This window comes from Microcaecilia unicolor, chromosome 2 (assembly GCF_901765095.1).
Source record: "Microcaecilia unicolor chromosome 2, aMicUni1.1, whole genome shotgun sequence".
NCBI classification, from domain to species: Eukaryota; Metazoa; Chordata; class Amphibia; order Gymnophiona; family Siphonopidae; genus Microcaecilia; species Microcaecilia unicolor.
In genome coordinates, this window is record NC_044032.1 from 179,089,616 (window position 1) to 179,116,643 (window position 27,028).

The 27,028-nt window shown below is 41.5% G+C and overlaps 1 protein-coding gene across 1 annotated transcript in view; it reads left to right on the plus strand.

Annotated features, from left to right (window-relative positions):
* Positions 1 to 27,028, plus strand: part of LOC115463218 (peroxisomal multifunctional enzyme type 2-like) — a gene marked incomplete at its 5' end in the record, with an annotated part of 177,107 nt that overhangs the window by 25,644 nt on the left and 124,435 nt on the right. The window contains 5 exon segments of the mRNA XM_030193530.1: positions 2,667 to 2,726; positions 8,634 to 8,655; positions 9,185 to 9,231; positions 10,666 to 10,750; positions 20,492 to 20,679. Of these exon segments, the coding sequence (XP_030049390.1) occupies positions 2,667 to 2,726; positions 8,634 to 8,655; positions 9,185 to 9,231; positions 10,666 to 10,750; positions 20,492 to 20,679 (402 nt within the window).

Consider the following 27,028-nt stretch of genomic DNA (forward strand, 5'->3'; position numbering starts at 1 on the left):
AGAACTGGAGGAACCAGTGCTCACCAGGTGGCACCAGATATGTGTGGAAATTGTATGAAAAGATGTCTGCTGCTCTCACAGCTCAGAAGGATCTTTTTGATATTAAATGGGCTGGGGTGCCATTATAAATTTATCATATGTCTGATTTATTATGATTTATGACCGATTATGTTGCTTCTGTTTTTTTTTTGGGGGGGGGGGGGGGGGAGGTCATAGATGCTTTTGAGATTGTGTCTTGGAGGTAGCATGTGGAGGTGCTCAGGGAAGGTAGTTTGAGGAGCTCACGGGCATTGATCAGTCATGTCTTTCATAGGAGATACATCATGCATCTTATTTTTCTTCAGTAAGGTTGGGAAGAAGGGAGGGGACGGGTTCTAATACACAAATCTACTGTACACTTACGTTGGTTTGGAAGTATATTTGATATGTTTGTTGTTACATAAATTCAGATATTCCGTCATGAGTTCTCATTAAAATACTGAATAATTTAAAAAGTAATTCCACTTTATCTTTATCAGCTTCTACATATTCCCCCTTCACCTTTGAGTCTCACAATGCCATTTTTGCTCTTCCTCCTTTCATTGACATACAGTGAAGCCCCATTATTACGCACCCCACTATAACGCGAATCCGCTTATAATGTGATCATATCTTAGCTCCCTTTTTTAAAACTTACATTTTCTCTCCATCCAATGTGTAGCTACGCTGCGGTGGAGCCCACACCCCTTTTCTTGCTTGAAACCATTTCAACCAATGACTAACTATGCTACGGTGTAACGTACCTCCCTTTCCTGCTTGAAACCCATTCCAGCTAATGTCTAGCTATGCTGGGGTGGAGATCACCCGTGCCCCCCAAATGTTCCTGGTACTGTTTAGCTATACCAGGGTTGGCTCTGTTTGTGCCGTTCTGAAATCAACCACAGGTGGACTGTTTTTAAACACGGCTTTGTCTGCTCCAAGTGCCTTTCTGAAATCTACCACAAGTGGACCCTTTAGCAACTATATGTTTCAATAATGTTGCGCATATATATATATATATATATATATATATATATATATATATATATATACACACACATGTTCAGCTGTGTGATTGTTTTCTAACAGATGGATTTTTGCTTCATTGGGTTTCATTTTCCATGGACCCCGATATAACAGGACTCCGCATTTAACATGATGATATCTTATGGATCCTAAACATTGCGTTATAATGGGGTTCCACTGTATCTTTAAAAAAAAAAAGTCTTGTCGCCCCCCCCCCCTCTTTTTCCTTACCTTTTTTAGCTGCTACTTTTGAGACCCAAAGTGACTTTCTTTTCTTTACTTTTACTTTCCTTACTAAAAAGGTTTGTTATCCCTTAAAATAGCATCTTCCAGTTTTGCCCACTGCTTTCCTACTTCTTCCAGAAGTTCTTATTCAGACAACTGCTTGAGATAATCCCCCCCCTCCATCTGAACAAAGTTAGTGGGTTTTTTTTTTTTGAAGTCTAGAACCTTTAATTTTGAGTGAACTTTTACCACATGGGTCATTCCATGCCAAGTGGTCTAAAATTAAAAAAAAGTTCCCACCATCATGTTCTCCAATTTTGTTCAAGTTTTATCTGTTGCGCGAGTCAGGTGTTAAACGAAGTTTCCCAAAATTTGAGGTCTCTAACTGCAATAGTTGCAGATCTAGACCCCCTTTTCTGAAAGGTTGTCAGTCCGTGAGCGCGCGACATTTACCAAAATGCCATTGATCAGGTTGAGATTGAAAGATAAAGTTTCTAGGTGCTACAGATGTCATCTTCTTGGAGGAGCTGGTGGTCCTGGAACTAATTTCGACCTTGTTCTTGGTATATTGCAGGTTCTGGTGTAAGGAGAATGGTGGTGGGGCCATTTCTTATTGTGATCACAGCACACTTTAATTTGATGTAATCACTGGAGGGAGGATATTAAGAAAGCTACTGCAGTAGCATTCAAGTTTATAATGATAAAATGAGATCATTTAAAATGAAGTAAAAGCACTTACAAAAGATAAGTTTTAATGAAGCAGGGAGAGTTGTTTAAAAATATCATCTTGGAAGTTCAAATATAATGTAGTCCACACATTAAGAAAGTCAAAGGAAGGGCTAGTGGCTGCTACCCTAACTACATAGTGCTGTGAAAAACGGTGAATGCCAAAAAGGCATTTTATAAAGACTAGAAAATAAATCCAAATGAGGAAAATAGGAATGAACGTAAACACTGCAAGTAAGATGCAACATTTTAATAAGGCAAAAAAAAAAAAAAAATCAAAGAGGTTTCCACAGGGGCAGAAACAAATAGCAAATATTTTTTGAAGTGTATGCTTGTTTGCCTGTGAGCACTTCAGGTATGACTTAATTTTATAGCAGGTACTTTATGTGCATGCAACAGCATTTTACATGCAAAATCATTTAGAACATTACTGCTACAAACAGGGAAAATAAGTTGAAGAAAGGTAATCTTTTTTTTTTTTTTTTTTCCCCCCCCCCATGGTTTTAAATGATCGATCATACTAACAGAGAACTAAGAGAATTGTTCCCAGACTGCTCAGGTGAAAGCGTACTGGTGTTCATGAGGTAGTACTAAGGAGCCTTAAGCAGTCAGTGTGTTAATTGAGAAAAGCATCTCAGGTTGTATAAAATGTGCCTTGTGTTTTGCTGTAGATTCTGTGGAAGCAGGTGAGAAGATCATACAGACTGCACTTGATGCATTTGGGAGAATAGGTACGTACGCATGCTCATTTATTCATTCATGTATTGAACTTTTATACCACTTGTACTGCTGTGGCATGTCTAGATGGCATTTTGTATGTGTCTTTGTGTATATATGTGTCTGATTTAAAAACGTATCGCAGAAAGACAGATTTGAACAGTATGCCTTAAACAGAGATGTCATATAGGGGGCTGTAATTAAAACTTCCTATTCTGCTGCGAACCATGTAGATGCATTAACACAGGCTGCTGCCCGACACCCCCACCTGCAGCCGACGCCCCCCCCTGCCCTGGTTCTACCTTGAGGTATTCTGGTGGCCTCTGCAGGGGGAATGTTCTTTCCTGCCCGCTGCACTGCTGCTATTCCCCCACCTGCCAGCACCGCTGTGTTTTCAAAATGGCAGCCAAGGCTTCCCGCAGTCTCGTGACACTTCTGTAGAGAGACTCGGCTGCTATTTTCAAAATGTGGTGGTGCTGGGTGGGGAGAATAGCGGCAGCCCAGCGGTCAGGGCAGGAAAGAACATATGTGTCGTGTCTCTCTACCCCCTCCCCCCCCGCTGAGGCCACTAAATCACCAGTGGTGCGCTGGGCATCTGGGCAGAGCCTCTGGGCCCTCAGACACTGCCTGGTTGCCTGAATAGTCAGTTCGCCCCTTATCCAGGGGCTGAATACAAATTGTAAAATCAATATATATAAAAGGCGAGTGTCGTACTCACTTGCAAATGCGCAGTAGAGACCTCTGCCCCGCCCCCGCGTCAATACGTGATGACGGGGAGGCGGAACAGAGAGGTTCTGTACTGCTTATTTCTGAGGGAGGGACACCGCCGTCTAACGCTCCCCCCACCCGAGTCGCCGCCGCCACCCACCTTCTACCCGGTCGGGCCCTCGCTCCGCTCTGTCCCGCCCTCGACGACGTTACGTCACACGAGGGCGGGACAGGCAGAGAAGAAGAAGGAAGGCCAACGTCGGCAGCTCAGCAGAGCTAAGTGCTGCGTTCCCGGACCCTCGCTGTTTCAATAGCGGAGCAAGGGCCCGGCCGGGAGGAAGGTGGGTGGTGACGGCTCGGGGGGGGGGAAGGGGGTGTGAATTCGGAGGGGGAGGGGCAGCGGCGAACTCGGCGGCGGGGGCGGGCCTTTCAACATAAAAGGCCATTATTATAAATAATACTACATGCACACCTTAAAATTCACAGTACTTCAAAATATAGAATACAGTATAAAATGTTTTCCACATAACCAGCAGGTGTGATACAGGATTTTCACCTGTCTGGTAAAAATGACAAAACTAATAAATATTTATTTAAAAAATGTAAAAACACAGTGTTTCAGCTAATTCGAGCGTGGTGTATTTAATCTTATCCTCTGTTTTCATTTTTGAGGTGGTTCCATTTTTAAGGTATTTGGACACTGTTTAGAGCATTTAAAGTATATGCTATTTTATTAATGTAAAACTGGTGTATTTTTACCTACTTTTTATTAATCTCTTTTTATATATTTAATGCATTTATAATTGATTATTATTTCTGAGTTTCAATGAAATGATATAAGGCAGCCTTTGACCTTTACAACAACCATAGACATGCACATTCAAGTAGCCTGTGTGACAGGCTGAGGCAGGCTTGAAGAAAAGCCCTGTTTGTTGATAGTTTGCATTTGTGAGCAGCATGGTGAGTAAAATTTTGGGGTTTTTCATTATTTTAGGCTGTTTTTAAGGAGACTTTTTACTTTTGGGAACTCATGGGAGAGTTTTGGCTACACAGGTGGTGCATTTGTTGTTTCTGAAGAGGTTTGAGTTATTCATCTGAATTTGTTTTGTAGTTTTTACCAGACAGATGAAAACCCTGTATCACACCTGCTGGGGATTTTGAAAACATTTTATATTGTATTCCATATTTTGAAGTACTGTGGATTTTAAGGTGTGCATGATGTAGTATTTATAATGATGGCCTTTTATGTATCTATTTTACAGTTTGTATTCAGTCCCTGATGTAGCTCCTGTGCGGGCAAAACATGGCCATGTCGGGCATGTAGAGAATACTTGTATTTATTAGTGATGAATCAATTCTGTTTGATTTGAATGCACTGGTCTGCTCCCTCTTTTTGCTGTGCCAATTTTTTCCATTAGTCCAGGGGACTAGCAAAAATATTAATGTGGGAATACTTACCGCTTCTTATTTAAGTAGTGGTAAATACTCCCACGTTAAGTCTGCATGAACCTGTTAGCATTTAGTAATGTGATTGTGCTAATTGGGTAATGCTTCCACACTCACTCTGTTCACAATCCCTGCCCATGGCATTCCCCCCCCCCTCTTTACTAAGCCGCGTACTAATGCCAACACAGCCCATTCACTTTGAATGGGCTGTCTCGGCATTGTCGCACAGCAATTGCTAGCACGGCTTAGTAAACGGGGGGAATAAATAGCAAATGCCATTCCCCTTCCATAACATAAATAGCAACAAATAAATCCTGCACAGTTAGAGCATGTAAAAAGGTAAATTACTGCAGAATGCTTTAACGTGTCCTCCGGTAAGCCCATGCTAGGGCATAGTGTACCTTAGTAAAAGGTCCCCTCAGTTTTGATTATATAAAACTACAAGCACAGTATACATTGATCTGGTCCATGGGTAATAGTGTGTTTACTGTTGGAACAACCAGTTTATCTTATACCTGTGGACAAATTGGGCAGTTATCAAAGACTGATTTCCACAGGTAAAATGTTGCTTTGTCTGCTGAAAGAGCTTTCATTAACGTCTTCAAAATATACCAAAGCTTTGCTGTTACTAGAGGACTTGGAAAAACAGACCACTGGGTTCTGTTCAGGCTTTTGTGCTATTTGGATGTGAGGAAAGTAGTTCAAAAAGTAGAAACTCTGGATACCTTATAATATACTTGAGGACAATGGTGTCTGTAGGGAATGCTGTCAGCATTGTAACCTGCATAGTTTGATGTATTACAAGCATTTTGGGACAGTCTTCCTGATTTCAGAGAGGCTGCCCAAGTAATTTATTTTATAAAGCAAGGAAGACATACAAACCCATAATATGGCAATTTCTGAGAGTATTTTATAAAGGCAAATAGACACTTTTATTAGACATTTCAGATTTTTTCATAGCAAGGCATCTATCACCATTTGTTCCTAAGTTAGCCTTTAAGGAAATAATGTAAGATTTCTTTTTTTTTTTAATCAATAAATGGTTTTTATTGAAAATAAATCATACAATCACAGTTAGAAAACTTTCCAAAACAAAGATTATTCCAAGTAACAAGATCACCCTCCCCTATCTTGTAATTTCCCCCAACCCTCCCCTCTCCCCCAGCAACCCTTTACAAATCTGTCATCATCCATACGTATAGGAGAGCATACTGTTGATTTTTCAATATGCTTCCAATTCCCAAAATGCCCCACTTCTCCCTCTCTCCCTCCCCTCATCCCCTCCCCTCATCAATAATCATGGCCAATTGGGATAATTTTTCATGTGAGTGATCCAAGATTTCTTACCAGGACATACTATAATAGCATCTTTTAAATATATAGGACCTAAGACATTCAAGAGTGTGAAAACCAAGATGAATCTTAAGCTGGAAATAATAAAATCCTGTTAACATCCTCACTGCATAATTCTGAAGCATTTGCAGCCTTTGAATAATTCTTATAGTGTACCAAAACTAAAACCCATGTTAAAAAATTACTCATTACTAAAATTTTTATGGATATTTTATAGAGTTGGCTAGTGGGATCTGGAGATTTTTGGTTAATTTCTTATACCCACCTCCCTCTCTGAGAAACCTAATGGTAGAGGACTGGACAAGTCATTGGTCTGACCCCTTCCTTGCTGCTTCCTGAAAGTGGGGATTGCCCCCAGTGTGTATATATCCCCTCTTCCCTTCAAGTATCACTTCTCTATCTCTGAATACTTCCGAGCTCCAGTGACATGTCTCTTACTTTAGCAATGCTCACCTGATTTGCATTGTTTGGGAGCTACTGCTCGAAAGGGAGCCTCACTTGAACCTAAAGGTTATCCTTCCTACTGTAACCTTTGAATAGCTCATGTAATGTACCAGGTCACCTAAAGTTAGGTGCCGATTGCACATATAAGTTATAGAATACTGGCACTTAAAGTTTGTAAATGTAACAAAAGTGCTAGGCTTACGCTCAGCACCACTCTATAATTTTAGTGTGTAAATACAAGGAGGATGCACAGGGGGAGGAGCTTAGGTGTGTCTCCCACTTACGCACATAAGCACCAGATTTAGGTGTGCACCTTTATGCCTGCTATTGACACGGTGTAAGTGGGCGTACGCGTACCTCAATGTGAGTGAGTAGCTGCTGATGTAGGCTTGTATTCTGAAATAGAAATTGCATGTATACTTGCAGTTATAGAATAGGCTCATGAACTGCCTAAATTGTAGCGCCCCGTTATAAGAGTTGCCCCCTACAGATATGTTAGTTCTGTTAAACAAAAGGCTCTGGTGGCTGGACAGATCCTGGAGAAAATTGGACTCTTTACAGACTGTGCTGCCTTTTAAGTGGACCAGTATTAGAACTCTCCAAAAGATAATTCCACCAGTCTTTACTTATCTTCTACTGGAGTAGCCCAAACATAACTTGTAAAGGATCATGTTGGCTGTATAAAGTTATTTCACCCTTTCCACTGCAGTTAAGCATCTTTCATTGGAGGAATCAAATCAATTCTTGTATACCGCTAATATCCCCTTTCCAGGGTTCAGTGCGGTTTACATTCTAGGTGTGACAAAAGCCGATATTGTTAGTGTGAGGTATGAGAACAATTAGAGACCATTGGTGTAATGCATGAGACCAAGAACATTATAGGAAAGAATAATAATGGATGAGAGAAGGAAAGGGGTGGCTTCTTGCCATTCCCTGTTTCTGGGGCCTTGCAATGCTTTATTCCTAGCATAAAACAGGCATTGCAATGATATCTCCTTGGATGCAAATTGAAGGGTGAAGAGGACCGTGCCTTTCTATAAGATAGCCATCAAGTGCTATCAATGTCTATATCTAGTGCTGTTTTCCCCTACATCAGGGGTGGCAAACTGCCTTGACTTTCAGGATATTTGCAGATATTTGGTTTTAGAACCTGGCTTAATAGTCTACATTGGCTATTCTGGAAACCATATCTGTGGGCAGCACCTGAGGTCCAAAGTCCATGAACCCTGCTCTAGGAGCTGTGCGCACCGCTACTACCCTCATAGTGTGAATAAACTGTAAATGGCCAAAGGAAGTCATGCTGCGAGTTCATCAGTAATGCAGTACTGTTACAGGACCATCAGGTCTTCCTCATTCTGAATTACCGTAGATGAGCAAGTGGGATTTTGAAAAAATATTATTTTTCTAATGCAGTACTGTTTATCATGTCTGAATAAATAGTTTCAAACAGAGAAAAGAGTGGGATGTTTGACCACGGAAAAACAAATCCTGGAGACAAAAATGTTAAAAAACTTCTTTATTATTAAAAAAGACTCGACACAACTGTTGTGTTTTGGCCGTCAGGCCTGCCTCAGGAGTCTATAAAAAACATGCATATATAAATAAATAGTCGTTAAGCAATGATAATAAATAATGACAGAAAAGAATTATATATAGCTCATATTGAAACTTAATCATAAAACCACACAAATACATATATATGTATGTCGTATCATTAAAAAATGATAATAAAGTACACACAAATGAATAATAATAACCATATGTTAAAGAAAATCAAGAAAAATATAGACAGTACCATTAGGTTTTTTATACATTTTTGTCTCCAGGATTTGTTTTTCCGTGGTCAAACATCCCTCTCTTTTCTCTGTTTGTGTCTTCTCGTGGGGCGTTCGAGTTCTCCACTTATCAGCAGCACTTTTTTTGAATAAATAGTTTTACTGGTTCATTTGCATCTGTATCTCCTTTTTCAGATATCATTATCAACAATGCTGGGTGAGTAAATCTGAATATTATGGCCTTTTTTTTTTGCTCTATACATTGAGTTTACATGTATCTGGTTAATATACAGCCGATGGCAGTCCACGTTTCTTTAAATGACTGCTGCTGTTTAATTTAGACCTGGCCATATTCAAGCACCGGCACTCAATATCTGTGTCTTTAGCAGTGCCTGAAGGTTCTGCGAGTACGGCCGATACTCGGTGCCGTTCCGGCATAGCTAAGTGGGCAAAATCAGGATTCCTTTTGTTGGTTTTATTTGCCCAATTAGCTACGTGGCCACTGACACTGAATATCACCAGCACCAGCATAACTCTCGGCTCCTCTCCATCTCCACTCTTGGACCGTCCAACACTACTTGGCAAGTGCCACAGTAGTCGCACCAGATTTTCAGTGGCACTGTGCAGTTGCGGTGTAACCTGCTCACTTCAATTTTAAACAGGTATGAGCTGCTCTGCCTGGTTAAGTCATTCTGCATATCGGATCTTGTTGCTTAATATTCATTTTCTTTTCATTTTTATTGCAGAATTTTGAGAGACCGTTCCTTTGCTAGGATCAGTGATTCAGATTGGGGTGAGTTCTTGCTTTCTTGTGTATGTTCCATGTAGATTTAGAGTTCAGTTATTGAAAGGATGGGAATTGAGACATCCAGGTTGGTACATGCACAATTCCCACTGTATTCTACAAAGGCTCTGCCTAATGCAGTCTCCTTGTAAAATACTTGTAAAGACGTGCAGTGTTTCTCTATGTTCCGCAGGAGTAGTGATCTCTAAAAAAATGCATGTGGGAAAAATAGTGCTGCTTCACCCTGTGTGTGCATGGGAGCAGCTCTTTAAATTCAACAACTTCTGAGCTGCACACACAACCCGATACCTTCCGTCAGCTGCACAGATCATCCCTTCTCCCCTGAAATTATTGTGTGGCATCAACAACCCCACACCTCTGATCCCATCCTGACCTTGCCAGAGCCCCTGATAACTAGTGGGAACTGGAGCAAATGCCTCACACCAGTTCTCACTACATCCCGTAAGCCTGTGGATGAGATTTGTGGTGGTGTGGAGGGAGGGTTGTCAATTTCACAGGGTGGTGATAGGAGGGGTCATTAGGGGGAGGGCCAAGGATGTTTGGGGAGGAGGGGAGGGGCTGCTCTTAGCCTTTGCAGCTGCCCCTTTGGGCAGGCATTGTGTGCTTTGGAACAGCTCTATATGCCGATGCCTAACATGTTCTTTATCAATGTGTGCTTCCCTTACAAAATGGGAGTGCATATTGATACTGGCCCATGCAAAGCACTCCCTCTCATTTAGACATAGTGTGGATCCCCACAAGTAAATAGCAGCTTTCTAGAATTACGGTTAATAGCTGTAGTACAATCTACATATGTAGAAGGTATTTATATGTTGGGGTCTTTCTAAAATGGCCACAGCCTGAAAATGAAACTGCCCAGCTAGTTCCTTGAGAATCCAAAAGTGGCAAGCCCCTCTCCCCAAACAATAAAATACCAGAGGGATCTCTACCCCAATCTTTTATTTATTTATTTTTTGGTCACAAGTGGTAATAAAAACAGTATACCAGTATGGCAAACAAATAAAACCAGGACAGAGGACCTGACACGGCCATATTATGGCAAACGCCTGCACCAAGGGATGGTTAGTTCAGATCATGAATGTTTGCTGGGGAAACAAAAAAGCTTGGGTATTGCAATAAACCAAATCACTACTGCTGTCATTGATCACTTAAGTTTGGCATATACAGTTGGTCTTCACTCCTAGTCCTTGAGGGCTGCTGACGAGTCAGGTTTTCAGGCTGTCTCTATGAAGGATATTTACATGCTTACTAGCTCCACTGTAAGCAAATTGTTTTTGTATATTCATTAGGGATAGCCTGAAAACCTGACCTGTTGGCAGTTCTTGAGGACTGAGTGAAGGCCAAGGTGTTAAGCGGTTAGCTACTGTTGGGAATATAGCAAAACACGAAACGCCACACTATCTTCAATTCATGTTTTCCCAGATATAATCCATAAAGTTCATTTGATGGGATCATTTAAGGTCACCAGAGCTGCATGGAACTATATGAAGAACCAGAAATTTGGAAGGTAAGATCTTAGTCTGTCTGCATTCATTTTATGCCTTGTTGAACTACATTTGATTTCTCTCGGGAGCAATGTCTCCAAATGGATTAGTTTTGCACATGCCATGACAGTAGTGAATCTCGTGAATAGGCAGTTTATTCTTTGTAGGTGATCCAGTGATCAGTCATTCTTTCTTCAATTATCAACTTAGTAAAACAAAGGCACAATGACCCTCTTCATAAAGAAGGGAATGGGAAGCTAGTCTATTTCTTATGAAGAACTTCTATTTTGTTTCAACTGTAGCAAATGCTGTAAGAATAGTTATGGGGGACAAAGGTGTGTTTTGTTTATAAAGGGGAGTCTAGGGATCTGTGTAGATTTTAGGTTCATAAATATGAGTCTTGATTCTAGTATCGTACTGCCTAATTTACTATGTAATCCATGTTCAATATATGATTCCAATTGTATGTTCTCCCTTTTTTACCTGATTGTTCATTATATCATCCATGTTTCTATATATATTACCAATTGTATCTGTACTCTGAAATGGCATAAGTCTTGATGGAAAATTGTAAGCCACATTGAGCCTACAAATAGGTGGGAAAATGTAGGATACAAATGCAACAAATAAATAAAATATATGTCCCTTCTTCCTTGGTTTACTGTACTTGGAAGCTTCTGACAAGGCCATGATGTTCCAGGATAATCAGGTTGTTATCAGAATTGAAGTCAATGCAGGACTCTTGGAGACACTGTGGCTGGTCAACATGTACTTGTTTATTTTACTCCAAGGACAGAAAGTACATCAGCAGTATAGATACAGCTTCTGATTTCTCTATAAAAAGGAGCCTTTATCAGAGCAAAAGGCAACTGTGCCAAGATCTTCTCTGAGGAGCAGACCTGCTTTGGAGAGACTGATCATCTGAGGGACACGCTGATATCTGAAGGATGGCATTAATGTTCTGGGGTTAGAGTGACTCTTTGTACTTCAGAGTCTAGTTAGGGATTTGCGGGCGTTTACTCTAAGCTATTTTTGTAATGGGAATGTCTTTGTCTTTTATTCATGTCTTTCTTATTTGCTGCTATTGTAAATAAAATAATACCCTATTTTTAATAATATTTGGGTGTGGAATTAGTTCTTTCTATTATCTTGGCACAGTGGGCTTGGATCTAAGGGTGCGGAGAATACATTTGCACCCGACACCTGACTTACTAACGCTAGTCTTGTTTGGGACCCATTTCTTTCAGAATTTACATTTAGTGTCAGTAACACCCCAAAAAGAGTGTATCTGTATTGTTCCCACAGCACATACTACCGTGTTTCCCCGAAAATAGGACATCCTCTGAAAGTAAGACCTAGTAGAGGTCTTGCTGCAATTTGAAAATATAAGGCCTCCCCCGAAAATAAGACCTAGCAGGGGAGGCCTTATTTTTCGGGGAAACATCGGGGTCACCCCCCCACCCGAGATCGCCGGCTCCCCCCCTCGATCAGCGGCTCCCCCGCCCTCAGTCGCTCCCGGAACTAACCTCTTAACCGCTTCCTTTCACCTTCGCACTCGCCGCAAGCAGCAGGGCTGGCCACTCCTTCCTTCCGTGTCCCGCCCTCTCCTGACGTTACGTTACGTCAGGCGAGGGCGGGACATGGAAGGAAGGAGTGGCCTGCCCTGCTGCTTGCGGCGAGTGCGAAGATGAATAGTGAAAGGAAGCATTTAAGAGGTTAGTGCCGGGAGCGACTGAGGGCAGGGGGAGCCGCCGATCGAGGGGGGGAGCCGGCGATCTCGGGTGGGGGGGTGACCCCGATGTTTCCCCGAAAAATAAGGCCTCCCCTGAAAATAAGACCTAGCAGGTCTTGGGGAGCAAAATTTAATATAAGACGGTGTCTTATTTTCGGGGAAACACGGTATAGCAGGACGTGTTTATCCACTCCTACCCTAGCTAAGATAATTTTTAAGCAGCATTCTGATTTCATGTGCAATTTTCTTTAAATTAGTCCCCTTAGTGTCTAGCTCTGAAACATTCCCTATGAGTGGGTATATGTCCTCCTACCAGCAGATGGTGTGATCTAAGAATTAACTGTGAAGTGGCTGTACTTGGTGCTGTGCAGACCTGAACTCCTCAGTATTTCTCAAACTCCTCAGCAGATGGTAAGTAGATGCTGTGGGTCCTGAATTCTGTATTCCATTAAAAAAAAACAAAAACATTTGGCTGGGACAATTTAGCTCTCTGTTTCAGTCTTCTCTTTTCTGAACAACAGATTGTGAAGCTTGTTCCGTAAAACAAAACAGAAAAACGCAGATTTCCATTGTAACAGCAAGGCGTAGTTCATTTTGAACTACAGCAAGCACTGTCCATTCCATCAGTCAGCTGGCAGGCTGTGTTGCCTGCAGCGCTTCACTTGGTGCCTGAACTGCCTTGTGTACTGACTTCCCTGTCTGCAGTAGGGGCCCCACATTTTTCAGGGTAGTCCCCCGGGGGTGCACACTCTGAGGTATAGGTCCCTGCCCCCCCTTTGAGTTTCCCTCTGCCCTCTCTCCCTATTTAGAGAGGGGTTCCTTCAGGCGTGCCTAAGTGGAACCAGAGCTTCGCTTGGTGCTCGAACTGCCTTGTGTACTGCCTTCCCTGCCTGCAGTAGGCGACCTGCATTATTCAGGTTAGTCCTCTGGGGGTGCACACTTTGCGGTGCGGGTCCCTCCCCCTTTGAGATTCCCTCGGTCCCCTCTCCCCCCTATTTAGAGAGGGGTTCCTTCAGGCGTGCCTAAGTGGAACCAGAGCTTCTTACTGTTACAAACCCCCCCCCCCACCACCAAAAAAAACAAACAAAAACTGAGAAGAGCACAACAGTTATCGATACACTCTGTCAGCTCCTGTTCTTCAAGTTCTCCAGTGTTCAGTTTCTCCGCCTGTGTTTGGCACTCGGAGGAGGTCAGTGGCTGGGTTCCCACTTTTTTACCATGGTGGCTCCAGTTTCAAAGCCGCGCTGAGTTCTAGCGCTGGTGACTGGTCTTTGCCGTGTCTGCAAGGAGGCATCGGCTGGGGAACCCTTGTCTATTGAAGCACTGGGTCTTTTGGGATTGGGTTTGGCTGTGACTGCAGAGTGTTTGGAAGGCCAGGAGGAGGCCGCTCGAGGCATAGCAGAACTATTGGTTTTGTTGGGCTCTTCTCAGTCTTTGGTGGCAGGGCCAGTTAGGCCGACAGAGCCCCCCCCCCAGTTGCAGGCTGGAAGGGGTTAGCCCCCTCTTTCTCTCCCGATTTTATTTTGTTGTTGGCATCAGACCTATTGCTTGAAGCGATGTCTGCCAGTCTTCTCACCCCAGGAGCAGTGGGAGTCTCAGGAGGCACGGGGCTTTCTGAGGTGAACTGGCCATGGCAGTCTCTGGAGCTGGAGGCATCTAAAGTGCATCTTAGCCAATTACCAGATCGTGAGAAGCTGTTCAAAGACTTGGGGGAGTCTAAGGTGCTGTGTTTGCTCAAGTCTCGGGTATGTTCCACTTTCTTGGGAAGCTCCTGTGGCCATTCTAGGTACGCCTGGCGGGCTTGCCTTCCTAGTTTCTCAGGTGCCTTACAGGAGTGGTTTTGGTCCCAAGCTCGGTCCTTTCAGGGAGGGTGTCGCAGAGGCCGCAATAGAGCCCAGGGGTCCTCAGACTCCAGCTGTTCTGCCCAATGAAGTTTTGGGGGCCCAGCCTCCAATTGGAGGGTGCCTACAGCTTTTCCAGTGGGCCTTGGATCTTCTGCGGGTTGGCTACCTTTTGGAATTTCATTGCTCCCTTCTGGATCAGTTCATGCTATTGCCTTGTGGCATGCTGCAGAGTTGTCTTCTACACCAGGCAATGTGAACCGAGCAGAGCCAATCAATAATAGTTTGAAGCAGAAATCAATACAGCAGAACTGGAAACTCCAGATCTAAGAATGAACGTAAGGATAAACAAACAAACAGGAATGGGTGTACATACAGTACTGTACTGCATAAATCTCATTGTACACAAGAATTGTACCATGGTTTGCATGCTGCAAGAGCACGGTCTCGGATCAAAAGTGGTTCCCTGGCAGGAAAAACAGGCTCTCTGGTCACACAGTGCAGCATGTCAGGTCCAAAAAGTTCTGCAAAAGCACGGTCTTGTATTAAAAAAAAAATGGTTCCCTGGTAGGAAAAGCGAGGTCTCAACTCAACTTTCTTTAGCATTTTCTTTCTGCAAAAGTTTCTGCTTTATAGCCAAAACAACTTTTTTCCTCTCTTGACTGACCAAAAATTGCTGCTGTGCTCTAAAAGCAAGGTCTCAACTTAAAACTTCAACGGTTCCCTCACCACTGGACTCTTTACAGACTGTGCTGCCTTTTAAATGAACAAGTATTAGAACTCTCCAAAAGATAATTCCACCAATCTTTACATATCTTCTACTGGAGTAGCCCAAACATAACTTGTAAAGGATCATGTTGGCTGTATAAAGTTATTTCACCCTTTCCACTGCAGTTAAGCACCTGTCATTGGAGGAATCAAATCAATTCTTGTATACCGCTAATATTCCCTTTCCAGGGTTCAGTGTGGTTTGCATTCTAGGTGTGACAAAAGCCGATATTGTTAGTGTGAGGTATGAGAACAATTAGAGACCATTGGTGTAATGCATGTGACCAAGAACATTATAGGAAAGAATGCTGCTGTGCTGTAAAAGCAAAGTCTCTGCTTAAAACTTCAACTGAAGAGTAGCCGCGAGCTTCTTAATGGCGATGAGTGCACTGAGTATCAGCTGCAAAGCATGGTTCCTTTGCAGAGAAGCACGGTCTCAGATTAAACATGGCTTCCTTGCAGCATGTGAAGTCGGAAAACAGGAAGAGAAGCCGTGCAGTTCTTAATGGAAACCTGATGACGTCACCAGGGGTCTGTCAGATACACCGGATGGTTGGATTAGCGAAGGATGGATAATCAAGACTATACCGTATATGTAACTGCTTTGGCCCTAAGCGGGTAATTAAATATAACCTTGAATCTTGAAGTTCTGTCACTGACCTTTTCCTTCATAACAGCTCTACTGACCAGAATATTCTTTAGTTGGTCTCTCAAAAAAAAAAAATATAACTCATTTTTATTAAAGTTTTATAAACCAAAAGTACAAAATCGTATGAGTACACATAAACAACAATAAAATAAAACATTCCTAACTGTCCCTACAAGCGATTAGGAGAGAATCCAAAAAGCAAACTACCATCTACTAAACTGGAAAGGTGGTGCCTAGGTCCAAGTATCAGCATTGCAATGTATTTAACAGTTCACTGCTTAATCTAGTTGTCAGAGTCTAAGAATGGAGTCCACACTTTAATAAAGTGAATGATCTTTTTTCAAGTAGTTTGCGTAACTGAGAGGTGCTCCATCCAGAGCAAATTATGCATTTGGTTCCTCCAGAGTGATGGGGAAGGAGGCTCAGGTTGAATGCACTGCAACAAAATGCTACATTTTCCCATCAAGCAACATTTCCTCATGAATAACACCTGCTCCTCACTGGGCAAGTCCAAGTCATCTAAAGGAATAATTTAAATATCCAATTCTGATCAGGTTCCAGTGTTTTGTCAGGGGAGTCACCCCTCAAGTGTGTGGCTCTTGCAGCAACTTTTTAAGAATCTACATCTGTCCTCTTGTTTCAGATTCGGCCACTAGCGCGTCAGCATGTTTTTTTTTTTTTTTTTACTTTTTGTTTTGTTGAATATACAGTGGGGGAAATAAGTATTTGATCCCTTGCTGATTTTGTAAGTTTGCCCACTGACAAAGACATGAGCAGCCCATAATTGAAGGGTAGGTTATTGGTAACAGTGAGAGATAGCACATCACAAATTAAATCCGGAAAATCACATTGTGGAAAGTATATGAATTTATTTGCATTCTGCAGAGGGAAATAAGTATTTGATCCCCCACCAACCAGTAAGAGATCTGGCCCCTACAGACCAGGTAGATGCTCCAAATCAACTCGTTACCTGCATGACAGACAGCTGTCGGCAATGGTCACCTGTATGAAAGACACCTGTCCACAGACTCAGTGAATCAGTCAGACTCTAACCTCTACAAAATGGCCAAGAGCAAGGAGCTGTCTAAGGATGTCAGGGACAAGATCATACACCTGCACAAGGCTGGAATGGGCTACAAAACCATCAGTAAGACGCTGGGCGAGAAGGAGACAACTGTTGGTGCCATAGTAAGAAAATGGAAGAAGTACAAAATGACTGTCAATCGACAAAGATCTGGGGCTCCACGCAAAATCTCACCTCGTGGGGTATCCTTGATCATGAGGAAGGTTAGAAATCAGCCTACAACTACAAGGGGGGAACTTGTCAATGATCTCAAGGCAGCTGGGACCACTGTCACCACGAAAACCATTGGTAACACATTACGACATAACGGATTGCAATCCTGCAGTGCCCGCAAGGTCCCCCTGCTCCGGAAGGCACATGTGACGGCCCGTCTGAAGTTTGCCAGTGAACACCTGGATGATGCCGAGAGTGATTGGGAGAAGGTGCTGTGGTCAGATGAGACAAAAATTGAGCTCTTTGGCATGAACTCAACTCGCCGTGTTTGGAGGAAGAGAAATGCTGCCTATGACCCAAAGAACACCGTCCCCACTGTCAAGCATGGAGGTGGAAATGTTATGTTTTGGGGGTGTTTCTCTGCTAAGGGCACAGGACTACTTCACCGCATCAATGGGAGAATGGATGGGGCCATGTACCGTACAATTCTGAGTGACAACCTCCTTCCCTCCGCCAGAGCCTTAAAAATGGGTCGTGGCTGGGTCTTCCAGCACGACAATGACCCAAAACATACAGCCAAGGCAACAAAGGAGTGGCTCAGGAAGAAGCACATTAGGGTCATGGAGTGGCCTAGCCAGTCACCAGACCTTAATCCCATTGAAAACTTATGGAGGGAGCTGAAGCTGCGAGTTGCCAAGCGACAGCCCAGAACTCTTAATGATTTAGAGATGATCTGCAAAGAGGAGTGGACCAAAATTCCTCCTGACATGTGTGCAAACCTCATCATCAACTACAGAAGACGTCTGACCGCTGTGCTTGCCAACAAGGGTTTTGCCACCAAGTATTAGGTCTTGTTTGCCAGAGGGATTAAATACTTATTTCCCTCTGCAGAATGCAAATAAATTCATATACTTTCCACAATGTGATTTTCCGGATTTAATTTGTGATGTGCTATCTCTCACTGTTACCAATAACCTACCCTTCAATTATGGGCTGCTCATGTCTTTGTCAGTGGGCAAACTTACAAAATCAGCAAGGGATCAAATACTTATTTCCCCCACTGTATATCCTCTCTCATTTTGCAGAAGCACTCTGAACAGGCAACTTTCTGTGAATAACAGCACTGATCTTAGGCAACACTGCAAAGCACATTTCTAAACTTTTCTGGTTGTGTGTGATTTATGCCAGGTTTTCTTGTATGTTCATCTCCTTCTGGGACAGAATCGTACTAGACTGTTCCAAAATAAAACAGCAAATTCTTAATAAAGCTGGTCATAGAAAGTTCTAGGAATGTGAAACATAGTCAAATGGTGTCTAAATCACCATTTCCATTATGACTAAACCATGCCCTTTCTTAAGAAATTGCTTGCACTACTGTTGCTGAAATTGTCTCCAGACTCAAACAATTGAGAACAAGCTGTTGTCATAACTATCTCACATAATGAAAGAAGCTGAATCCAGCCCACTTGCCAAGTTCCTTGGTGGCTTCACAAATTCAGATACCTATCCTTTTCCCTCAGGGAAGCTAGACATGTATTAGAGCTCCAGCAGGCTTTGCATGACCTTCCTGTGATCACTTTTAAGAGAAGCGGAGTTTATGGTCTTTAAAATATAAGCATAGAAAATAGGGATGGGCATTTAGTGCACTATTTGATTAATTTTTAATTTTGTTTTTTAACTATGATTAATTTTTTAAAATCCTGATCAAAAAATGTTAACTCCCCTCTGTTGCCCAGCACTGCTTCCCCTGCCTATCTTATTTCACCTTGGCATAATAGCAGAGGGAGGGCATCAGCATTAGTTGCAAGTAGCACGTGGGAATCGCTGCCGTAGACCCTGCGAAGAACCAGATAAATATTTATTAAATGTTTATTTATTTGTTACATTTGTATCCCCCATTTTCCCACCTATTTGCAGGCTCAAAAATATATGTGCAGGATAATCAGCCACACTGAACATTTGTTCAAAAGGATGTTTAGGTGAACGTTAAAAAAAAAATTGAAAAGCATGTGCCCAAAATATATGCCATAATTAAGCGTGATTAAAATATTTAATCATTGCCCACCCCTAATAGTAAACTTGCATCTTATTTGTGCTACACTGCTCTTACTTGATATTTAGTTTAGTTTATGCTGTTGTAAACTTTGCCCTTTTTTTTTTATTTGTTACATTTGTACCCCACATTTTTCCACCTATTTGCAGGCTCAATTTTATTTATTGTAAGCTACATTGAACTCTAGTATGTGGGGTATAAATGTTAAAACAAATAAATAATGATGGAAGGTAAAGGCCATTCGGTCTATTCAGTGCCCACTATTTTTTACCTTAAGATTTTGAGACAGTAATGTATGTTTATTTTGTCACATTTGGACTACGTTTGATAAGCAAGGTTGCCTAAGAAGAAGCTGAAGCTCTTGCAGCATGTCCAGAATGCGGTGGCAAGTTAGTAGTGGTAGTGGATTTTAGAGATCATGCTTCACGAATTTTAAGTTTGCTTCATTGCCTGCTCATAGCCAGATAGACTCAAGTTGTAACCAAGCTGCAAAGCTATGTGCCTTCTCGAGCACTATATGTTCACAAGAAAATAAGTTGGTTGTCCTTTCTGTAGTCTAGGGCTTGGACCATAACTTTTCTTATGCTAGTCTGTTTTTGTGGAATAAATTGCTAGGTTCTCTGTATACAGTTATGAATCTATTGGGTTTTATGTGAGCATTAGAACTCATTTTTTATTTCCAGAGTAATTGAGTTTTAATGGGATTAGTTGTATAGTTTGCAGTTTTCCTCACTGAGGCTTGGTATGTGTGAAGATTGTGTGACTTGTTTTGTTTTATTATATATTAATGGGGATTTTTCAAGTTAAATATCCAAATAAATGAAATAAAACACATTAAATTGAGTCTCTTTTTTGAGGAGAGGGAATGATCTTATTCTCTAGAGCTTCTGTTCCATCTGACCCATTTTCAAACTCTTTGCCAGCTTTTCCCCACATATCAAGATTCATCCCATTGCATTATATTTTTGGAAAGTTATTTTGCTCCCTAGATTGACAAATTATTTTCAACTTGTTTTGAAGATTCTTTTCAATTTATGTTATGGTGAAGGATGGTGTATGGAGAGGAGATGGGAAACTACAATAGGAAAGAGCTGGCAAAAAAAGAGTAGGTGGAGGAAATGGGAGGAAGAGGCAATAGGAAGAAGAAGGAAGGGGAACGAGGGAAGGTGATAAGGTAATAAGGGAAAGAGGGAGGGGGTCTAGGCCTTGTTCTTTTGGCTGCAGTAGGACATTGTCTGAGAATTAGGGAGAGGGAAGGGGATGGGAGAGAAAAGAGACGAGGCTTGTAGGGAAGGAGAATGAAGAGACCTGGAGACTCTTAAGACTGCATCATTTTCATCTTCTATAAATTTTTTTTAAAGATGGGATATAGTAGATATGCTGTGAAAACTACCAGAGAAGTCACATTCTAGCTTCTCTATAATTCTGCTTGTGTTTGAGAAGTGGTCTGTAAGATGAAAAATGTTCTCTCTTTTTTTCCCAAGAATTATTATGACGTCCTCAGCAGCAGGAATATATGGCAACTTTGGGCAAGCAAACTACAGTGCTGCCAAACTTGGCCTTGTAGGCCTTTCCAATACTCTTGCCATTGAAGGTGGGAAGTACAACATCTACTGTAATGCTATTGCACCCACTGCAGGCTCCAGACTGACTCAGACAGTCATGCCAGAAGGTGAGTGACCCAAATTGTGTTAAGCCTTTCATTTGAGATTTCAGACGGCTACTTGTGAAGAACCATGAGGGGGTCTTAGTGTAAGTGTAGAAGCATTTGTTACTACAGTGTTTAGGCCCCTTCAGTATTACAGCATAACTGCCAGTTTCCATTCAGAAACCAGAGGTCAGGCTGGGAACTGAGCTCTAACTTAGCTGCAGATTGATTCATCACATTGGCCTTCATAGCATCAGTTGCAGATAATGCAAAATGCATGTCTTCCTGTCTTAATGTTGCCTGGGCCTGAATCAATTCGGGTTCTGAGCACTTAAGAGTAATTTGCCTAACTTCTGCAGCAAATATATGAGAGAGGTTTTTTTTTGTTTGTTTGTTTCTTTTTCCCCAAAGGAAAAGTGTATACATACTTTGTCCTTGAAAACTATCCCATGGAACATTTGTGATAACATTTGCATCAGCTATTCAGTATGCACAAAATCCCTGGCTTACTTTATAAAATATGTGCATATACACATAAAATATCTGTGAAAATGTTAACCCCTCCCAATCCCTCTCTCCTGGGAGACCATAGCAATTGAAGGAATTCTCCTATGCAGGCTCCACCTTTCTCTCTAATAACCCAATGTCGATCTTGAAGTTCTATACACGAGTTCATAACTCTTCTTAAAAGAACAGTCCAATAATAGAATATGAATTCTGTAACTGCCGGACAACCCTCTTGCTTCCTACATTCTAATCTATTACATTCCACTCTGGTGGCACTTAATAGATTGCAGAGAGATTTGCCAGTACTTCTTTATCAGGTTGTAAAAGAAGCTCTAGAACACTAATTAGTGGTATCATCAGGAATAGGTGGTTAATAGTGGGGAGAATATTTAGTTTGTTTGGTGCCGTTCCCAATCACAAGATCTGTCTTGGCAACCAAACCCTTGCAGTGGCTTAGCCACAGGTGGGCTTGGGTGGGCCAGGGCCCACCCATTTATGGCTCAGGCCCACCCAACAGTAGCACATGTTTAGTGTTAACTGGTGGGAATCCCAAGCTCCGCCAGCTGAAGATTTCCCCCTGATGGTAACGAAACCGCTACTCTCCACGACACCGGCACCTGCGCATTCTCAGTTTTCAGTACATTCCTGCTGCCAAGGTAGAAAGAAGTGTTTTCCCACCAGCTGAGTTTTTTTTTTTTTTTGGAGGGGGGGGGGGGAGAACACTTGGTGCCCACCCAATTCTTGCCTAGGCCCACCCAAAATCTGTTGTCTGGCTACACCCCTGAACCCTTGGGACCTGTTTCAAAAGTGCAATAATAGCACATATTCCATGCTGGAGATTTTGGGACAATCCTGGATTTCTGACCACCTCATCCTGGTGGATTAAGAGACTTGCAGCACTGATTCAATGGTCAGGATCAGAAATTATAATTTCCACACCGTTTTGGGATGCAAGTTCAAAACTGGGACAGGCCAAAAAGTCTGCAGCCTGGAACTGGGTAACCTGCATCTCTGTAATAGGGTTGAAAGAAAAATTATATGAAAGACTAACCCCCAAGTATTCACAAGGGAGCCCTTATACTACTTCATTAAACAGCCAATTAGGTATGTCTCATGTTCTAGCTCCTATTTTGAAAAGTAACATCTCCAATATATGCATTTTGACTTTATATCTCAAATTTCTTAAATCTTTTCAAAATATCTGTTATTACTTGAGGAGAGAGAATACTGACTTTTGCAGATACAAAAGGATATTTTCTACAAGTTAGCTACTTTGTGCTGAATCCCCTGGGCCCTTGAATTCCTTTGATAGCTGCATTATCCTTGATACAGATTCCAAGCAGTTCCATTACCATTACAAATAACAGCAGGAAGGGAAATTTAGGCTTGTCTAGTTCCTCGGCGCGGTGTAATTGGAAGGCTTAGAAGACTATCCCATTTACTTTACTTTGCGTGAACTTAAATCATAAGGCCTAAAAACTTCTCCAAACTCAGATTGCTTGATACTTATGAGATCTATGCACTGGACTTTTAAAGAGTTAAGAATATAGACATGTTCTAACAAAATTCTGCGCTATCCACGTGCAGTGTGCTTAATGCATCTAGTAAATCTAGGCTGCTAAATTTAATTCCCTTGGTTAAGGAGTTAGACCACTCAAAAGAGATTTCCAGCCCTGTGCCCTTAACTTGGACACTTTTACTTAGGCAGACTTTGTTGGTTTAATTTTATCAACTTCAGTTTAAGGCATTTAGGGGGGCCCTTTTACAATTCCGTCGTAGAGCTACTGTGGTGTTGGCTTGTGCCAATCTGGCACTACCACTGACCTACCGCGGGAGCTGGTGGTAGTGCCTCCCCTATCATGCACCATTTCCGGTAGGTGCATAGGAAATTGTTTGTATTTTTAGTGGCAGGGGCTTACCTGGCGGTAATCAGGCAGCGCTGCACGCAGCCCGGTTACTTCCAGGTTAGGACGGGAGAACTTATTGATTGCAAAAGCAGTCTGAGCACCCCGATCTAGGTATCTACGTTAAGTGTCTACATTCAATCTAACCTAAACAAACACAAGCTAGGAAGTCCAAACTCTAGAAACAATCCAACGAAACAACACAATGGAGAGAAAAACACACAGTGTAGTGTGCACTTCAGAGATTGAAACAGTTCTTTGTTAAAACAATGAAGGACCTGACACTGGCTGTGTTTTGGCCTAATGGTCTGCTTCAGGAGTCCAAAATATCGAAGAGAAGGCCAAAAGTTTCAAATTAAATGACACACATTAATTAACAGAAATACATTACAAATTAATAATAAAATACTAAATAATAGAGCAGTAAGCAAATTGCTGCAATATACTGTAATATACTCCTCACTGTGGACATGGTTTACTCGGGGGTTGTCTAACCTCAAACTCGGTACCTTCCTAATTAGGACATCCTTCAGCAGAGCATTCTTCAACATCATGACTATTAGACTAAGGCCAGATTGACAACGTACTTGTAGAAGTCCATCATCTGACATGTGATCAGGACCTATCATCTACCTAGGCCTTGCCATTTTTTGCAGGTCTGACTATGGAAAGAATTTTTATTAGTTAAATTGGATTCATGTGCAGGATAAGCCCCTGCACATGAATGTTTTACAAGTCCCTACTTTATGCATGTACCTTAGGCAATGTTGACATGCTTACTTGAGAACATAAAACATTTTAGTATGTTCAAGGTGGTTATAGAATTGCCCCTATAAATATAAAAAACTTTTTCTTAAAAAAAAATAAATATGAAGTGTTAAAATCTTTTGTTCTTTAATCTTCATAAAAATATTTACCTGAGGGATTATTTAATAGTGTTAATGCCCAAAGGAATCCATTGCACTTTTCCTCAACAAAATTAAGATTTATCCTGTCCAGTTAAAGTTAGTTGTGTAGACAAGTGAAACAAACTCCTCCATTAATGCATTTTGAAATCCAATTTTAGAGAACAGAATGTAAAAAAGTATAAGATTTAAGAAGGCACTGTACAATCACATCCAGATGATAAATTTATAACAGTTGGTGCCTGCTTATCTTTATAGAATGTAGGCATGATTGTTTACACCTGTTTGAGAGTAGTTGTAAATGAAGACACATTCTTCGCCTACTTATGTTTGTAGATTAAAGGTATTAAATAATCTACACGCATATATGGTGTCTGCCTAAATTCTGCCCCTGAGCATTCCTTCAGTCAGAGTACATGTCAGCTGGTATCTTATAATAGGTCAACATGCATATGAATGACCGACTATAAAATTACCTCCACAGTAGTGAGGCAAATTTTGTGAAATCTAGATGGTCCATATTTTAGGACAATGTATACTTAAAACATGGTTTGATCTTATCTAAACCCCATGAGAGAGAACCCTATTAAATAAATAAACTCAAACGAAAAGGATGTTTTTTTTAAATTATTTATTCAATAAAAATATTCATCAATAAATAGCCTTGTGAGGAAAATAGTATACAAATTCTTTATCCAATCAGTGGTGGCACTTCTTGAGCAGCAATGATTTCAACAATATTGTTGATTTACTTTCTTATCGCCCATGAAGAATTCTTCCTCATTCTTCCACAAAAAGCCATTTCACTCTGATATTTAAGGACTTCTTGCATGAAACAGCTTGTTTCAGATCAGGGCTTAATGAAAGAACAGCTGATGCTCATTTGTCTGGAAAGCATCCTAAGACCATTTCTGAATATTTGGGATGACATCTCTTTGCTGTCAGAAAGTAGTCTGTAAATGGAAAAAAGTTGAAGACTGCAGTGACTGTACCCAGGAAAAGTCATCCTGTCATGGAAACCCAATATGGAAACTAGAAAATCATTCACAAAGCGACAGATTTTCATCTAAAGATTCACAAGTCTCTTGCTTGCACTGATGTGAGGGTTCATGTGTTAATCTTGAGGAAAAATCTGAATAGGAATGGTGTTCATGGAAAGATTCATAGGAATAAATCATTGTTTAAAAAACAAAACAAAACAAAAAAACATTTACTGCTGTCCTCTCTATTGGCAAAAATGTCCCACAAAACTTCTGGAATAATGGACAGATTAATAAAAAATGAATCATTCAAATGAATCCACTGCACAATGGATGAAGAGATTTTGTATTTTACATTGGCCAACTCACAAAGTCCCACCCTAAACCCTATTGAAATGTGGGAAGAACTGAAATGAGCTGTTCATGAAAGGAAGCCCTCAGATGTCAGAGCTGAGACAGTTCTTTATGGAGGTATGAGCCAAAATTCCTCAAGAATGATGTGAGAGGCTGATGAACACTTATTGAAAACCTTTAGTTGAAGTGTTTACTGCTCAAGGAGATGCCACCAGTTAATTGAATAAAGGGTTCACATTCTTTTAAATGCAAGGATACTTATTGTTGAACCTTTGTACTTTTTATTATTTATTCAATAACATTTTCTGTCAGGGTTATTTATCCAATGACATCTGCCTATTTTGGGTTTATTTTAGAATAAATTGTGCTAAAACGCAGCCTTTCCTAGGGATTCACATCCTGTTTCTCAGCACTGTGTGTGTGGAGATTTATATTTATAATGATAATTTTAGAGAGAGGTTACTAAGTGGTCAAGGCACATATGTTCTGCCTGCTTTAGAAAGGCTACATATGTGCCTCCCTGCCTTTTATATAATTGCTTCCCCCAGATATTCCACAGTAACATGTGCCCCGAAGCAGAAGTGATGATGAATGAGTACATTTTGGTAAGAATTGGTATATAGACATATATTTTACATCATGTGCATAAGTACTAAAGTCTACCCCCACCCCATCCTTCTTTGCTGCCCCAGGATTGCCTACGGGTAGATTGCATAAAAATATGTGAAATGTTTTACAAGTCCCTACTATATGCATGTACCCTAGGCAATGTTAAAGCACCTACATAAAACGCTTCAATATGCTCAAGGTGGCTACAGAATAAATATAAACCCTTTCTTTAAAAAAAATAAATATGAAATGTTCAAATCTTTTGTTCTGTAGTCTTCACAAAAATATTTACCTGAGGACTTATGTAATAGTGTTAATCTTGCCAAGTTGTCTTTTGAGCTCAGCACAAATGTATTTGTAATAAGATTACTACTACTTAACATTTCTAAAGCGCTACTAGGGTTACGCAGCGCTGTACAATTTACATAGAAGGACAGTCCCTGCTCAAAAGAGCTTACAATCTAGTAGACAAGTGAACGGTCAAATTGGGGCAGTCTGGATTTACTGAACGGTAAGAGTTAGGTGCCGAACGCAGCAATGAGGTGGGTTTTAAGCAGAGATTTGAAGATGGGCAGGGAGGGGGCTTGGCGTATGGGCTCAGGAAGGGTTGTTCCAAGCATAGGGTGAGGCAAGGCAGAATGAGCGGAGCCTGGAGTTGGCGGTGGTGGAGAAGGGTACAGAGAGGAGGGATTTGTCCTGTGAACGGAGGTTTCGGGCGGGAACGTAAGGGGAAATGAGGGTAGAAAGGTAATGAGGGGCGGCAGACTGAGTGCATTTGTAGGTAAGAAGGAGGAGCTTGAATTGAATGCGGTATCTGATTGGAAGCCAGTGAAGTGACCTGAGGAGAGGGGTGATATGAGTATATCGGTTCTGGCGGAATATAAGACGTGCAGCAGAGTTCTGAATGGATTGAAGGGGGGATAGATGGCTAAGTGGGAGGCCGGTGAGGAGTAAGTTGCAGTAGTCAAGGCGAGAGGTAATGAGAGCATGGACGAGAGTTCGGGTGGTGTGTTCAGAGAGGAAAGGGTGAATTTTGCTGATGTTAAAGAGGAAGAAGCGACAGGTCTTGGCTCTCTGCTGGATGTGCGCAGAGGAGAGGGAGGAGTCAAAGATG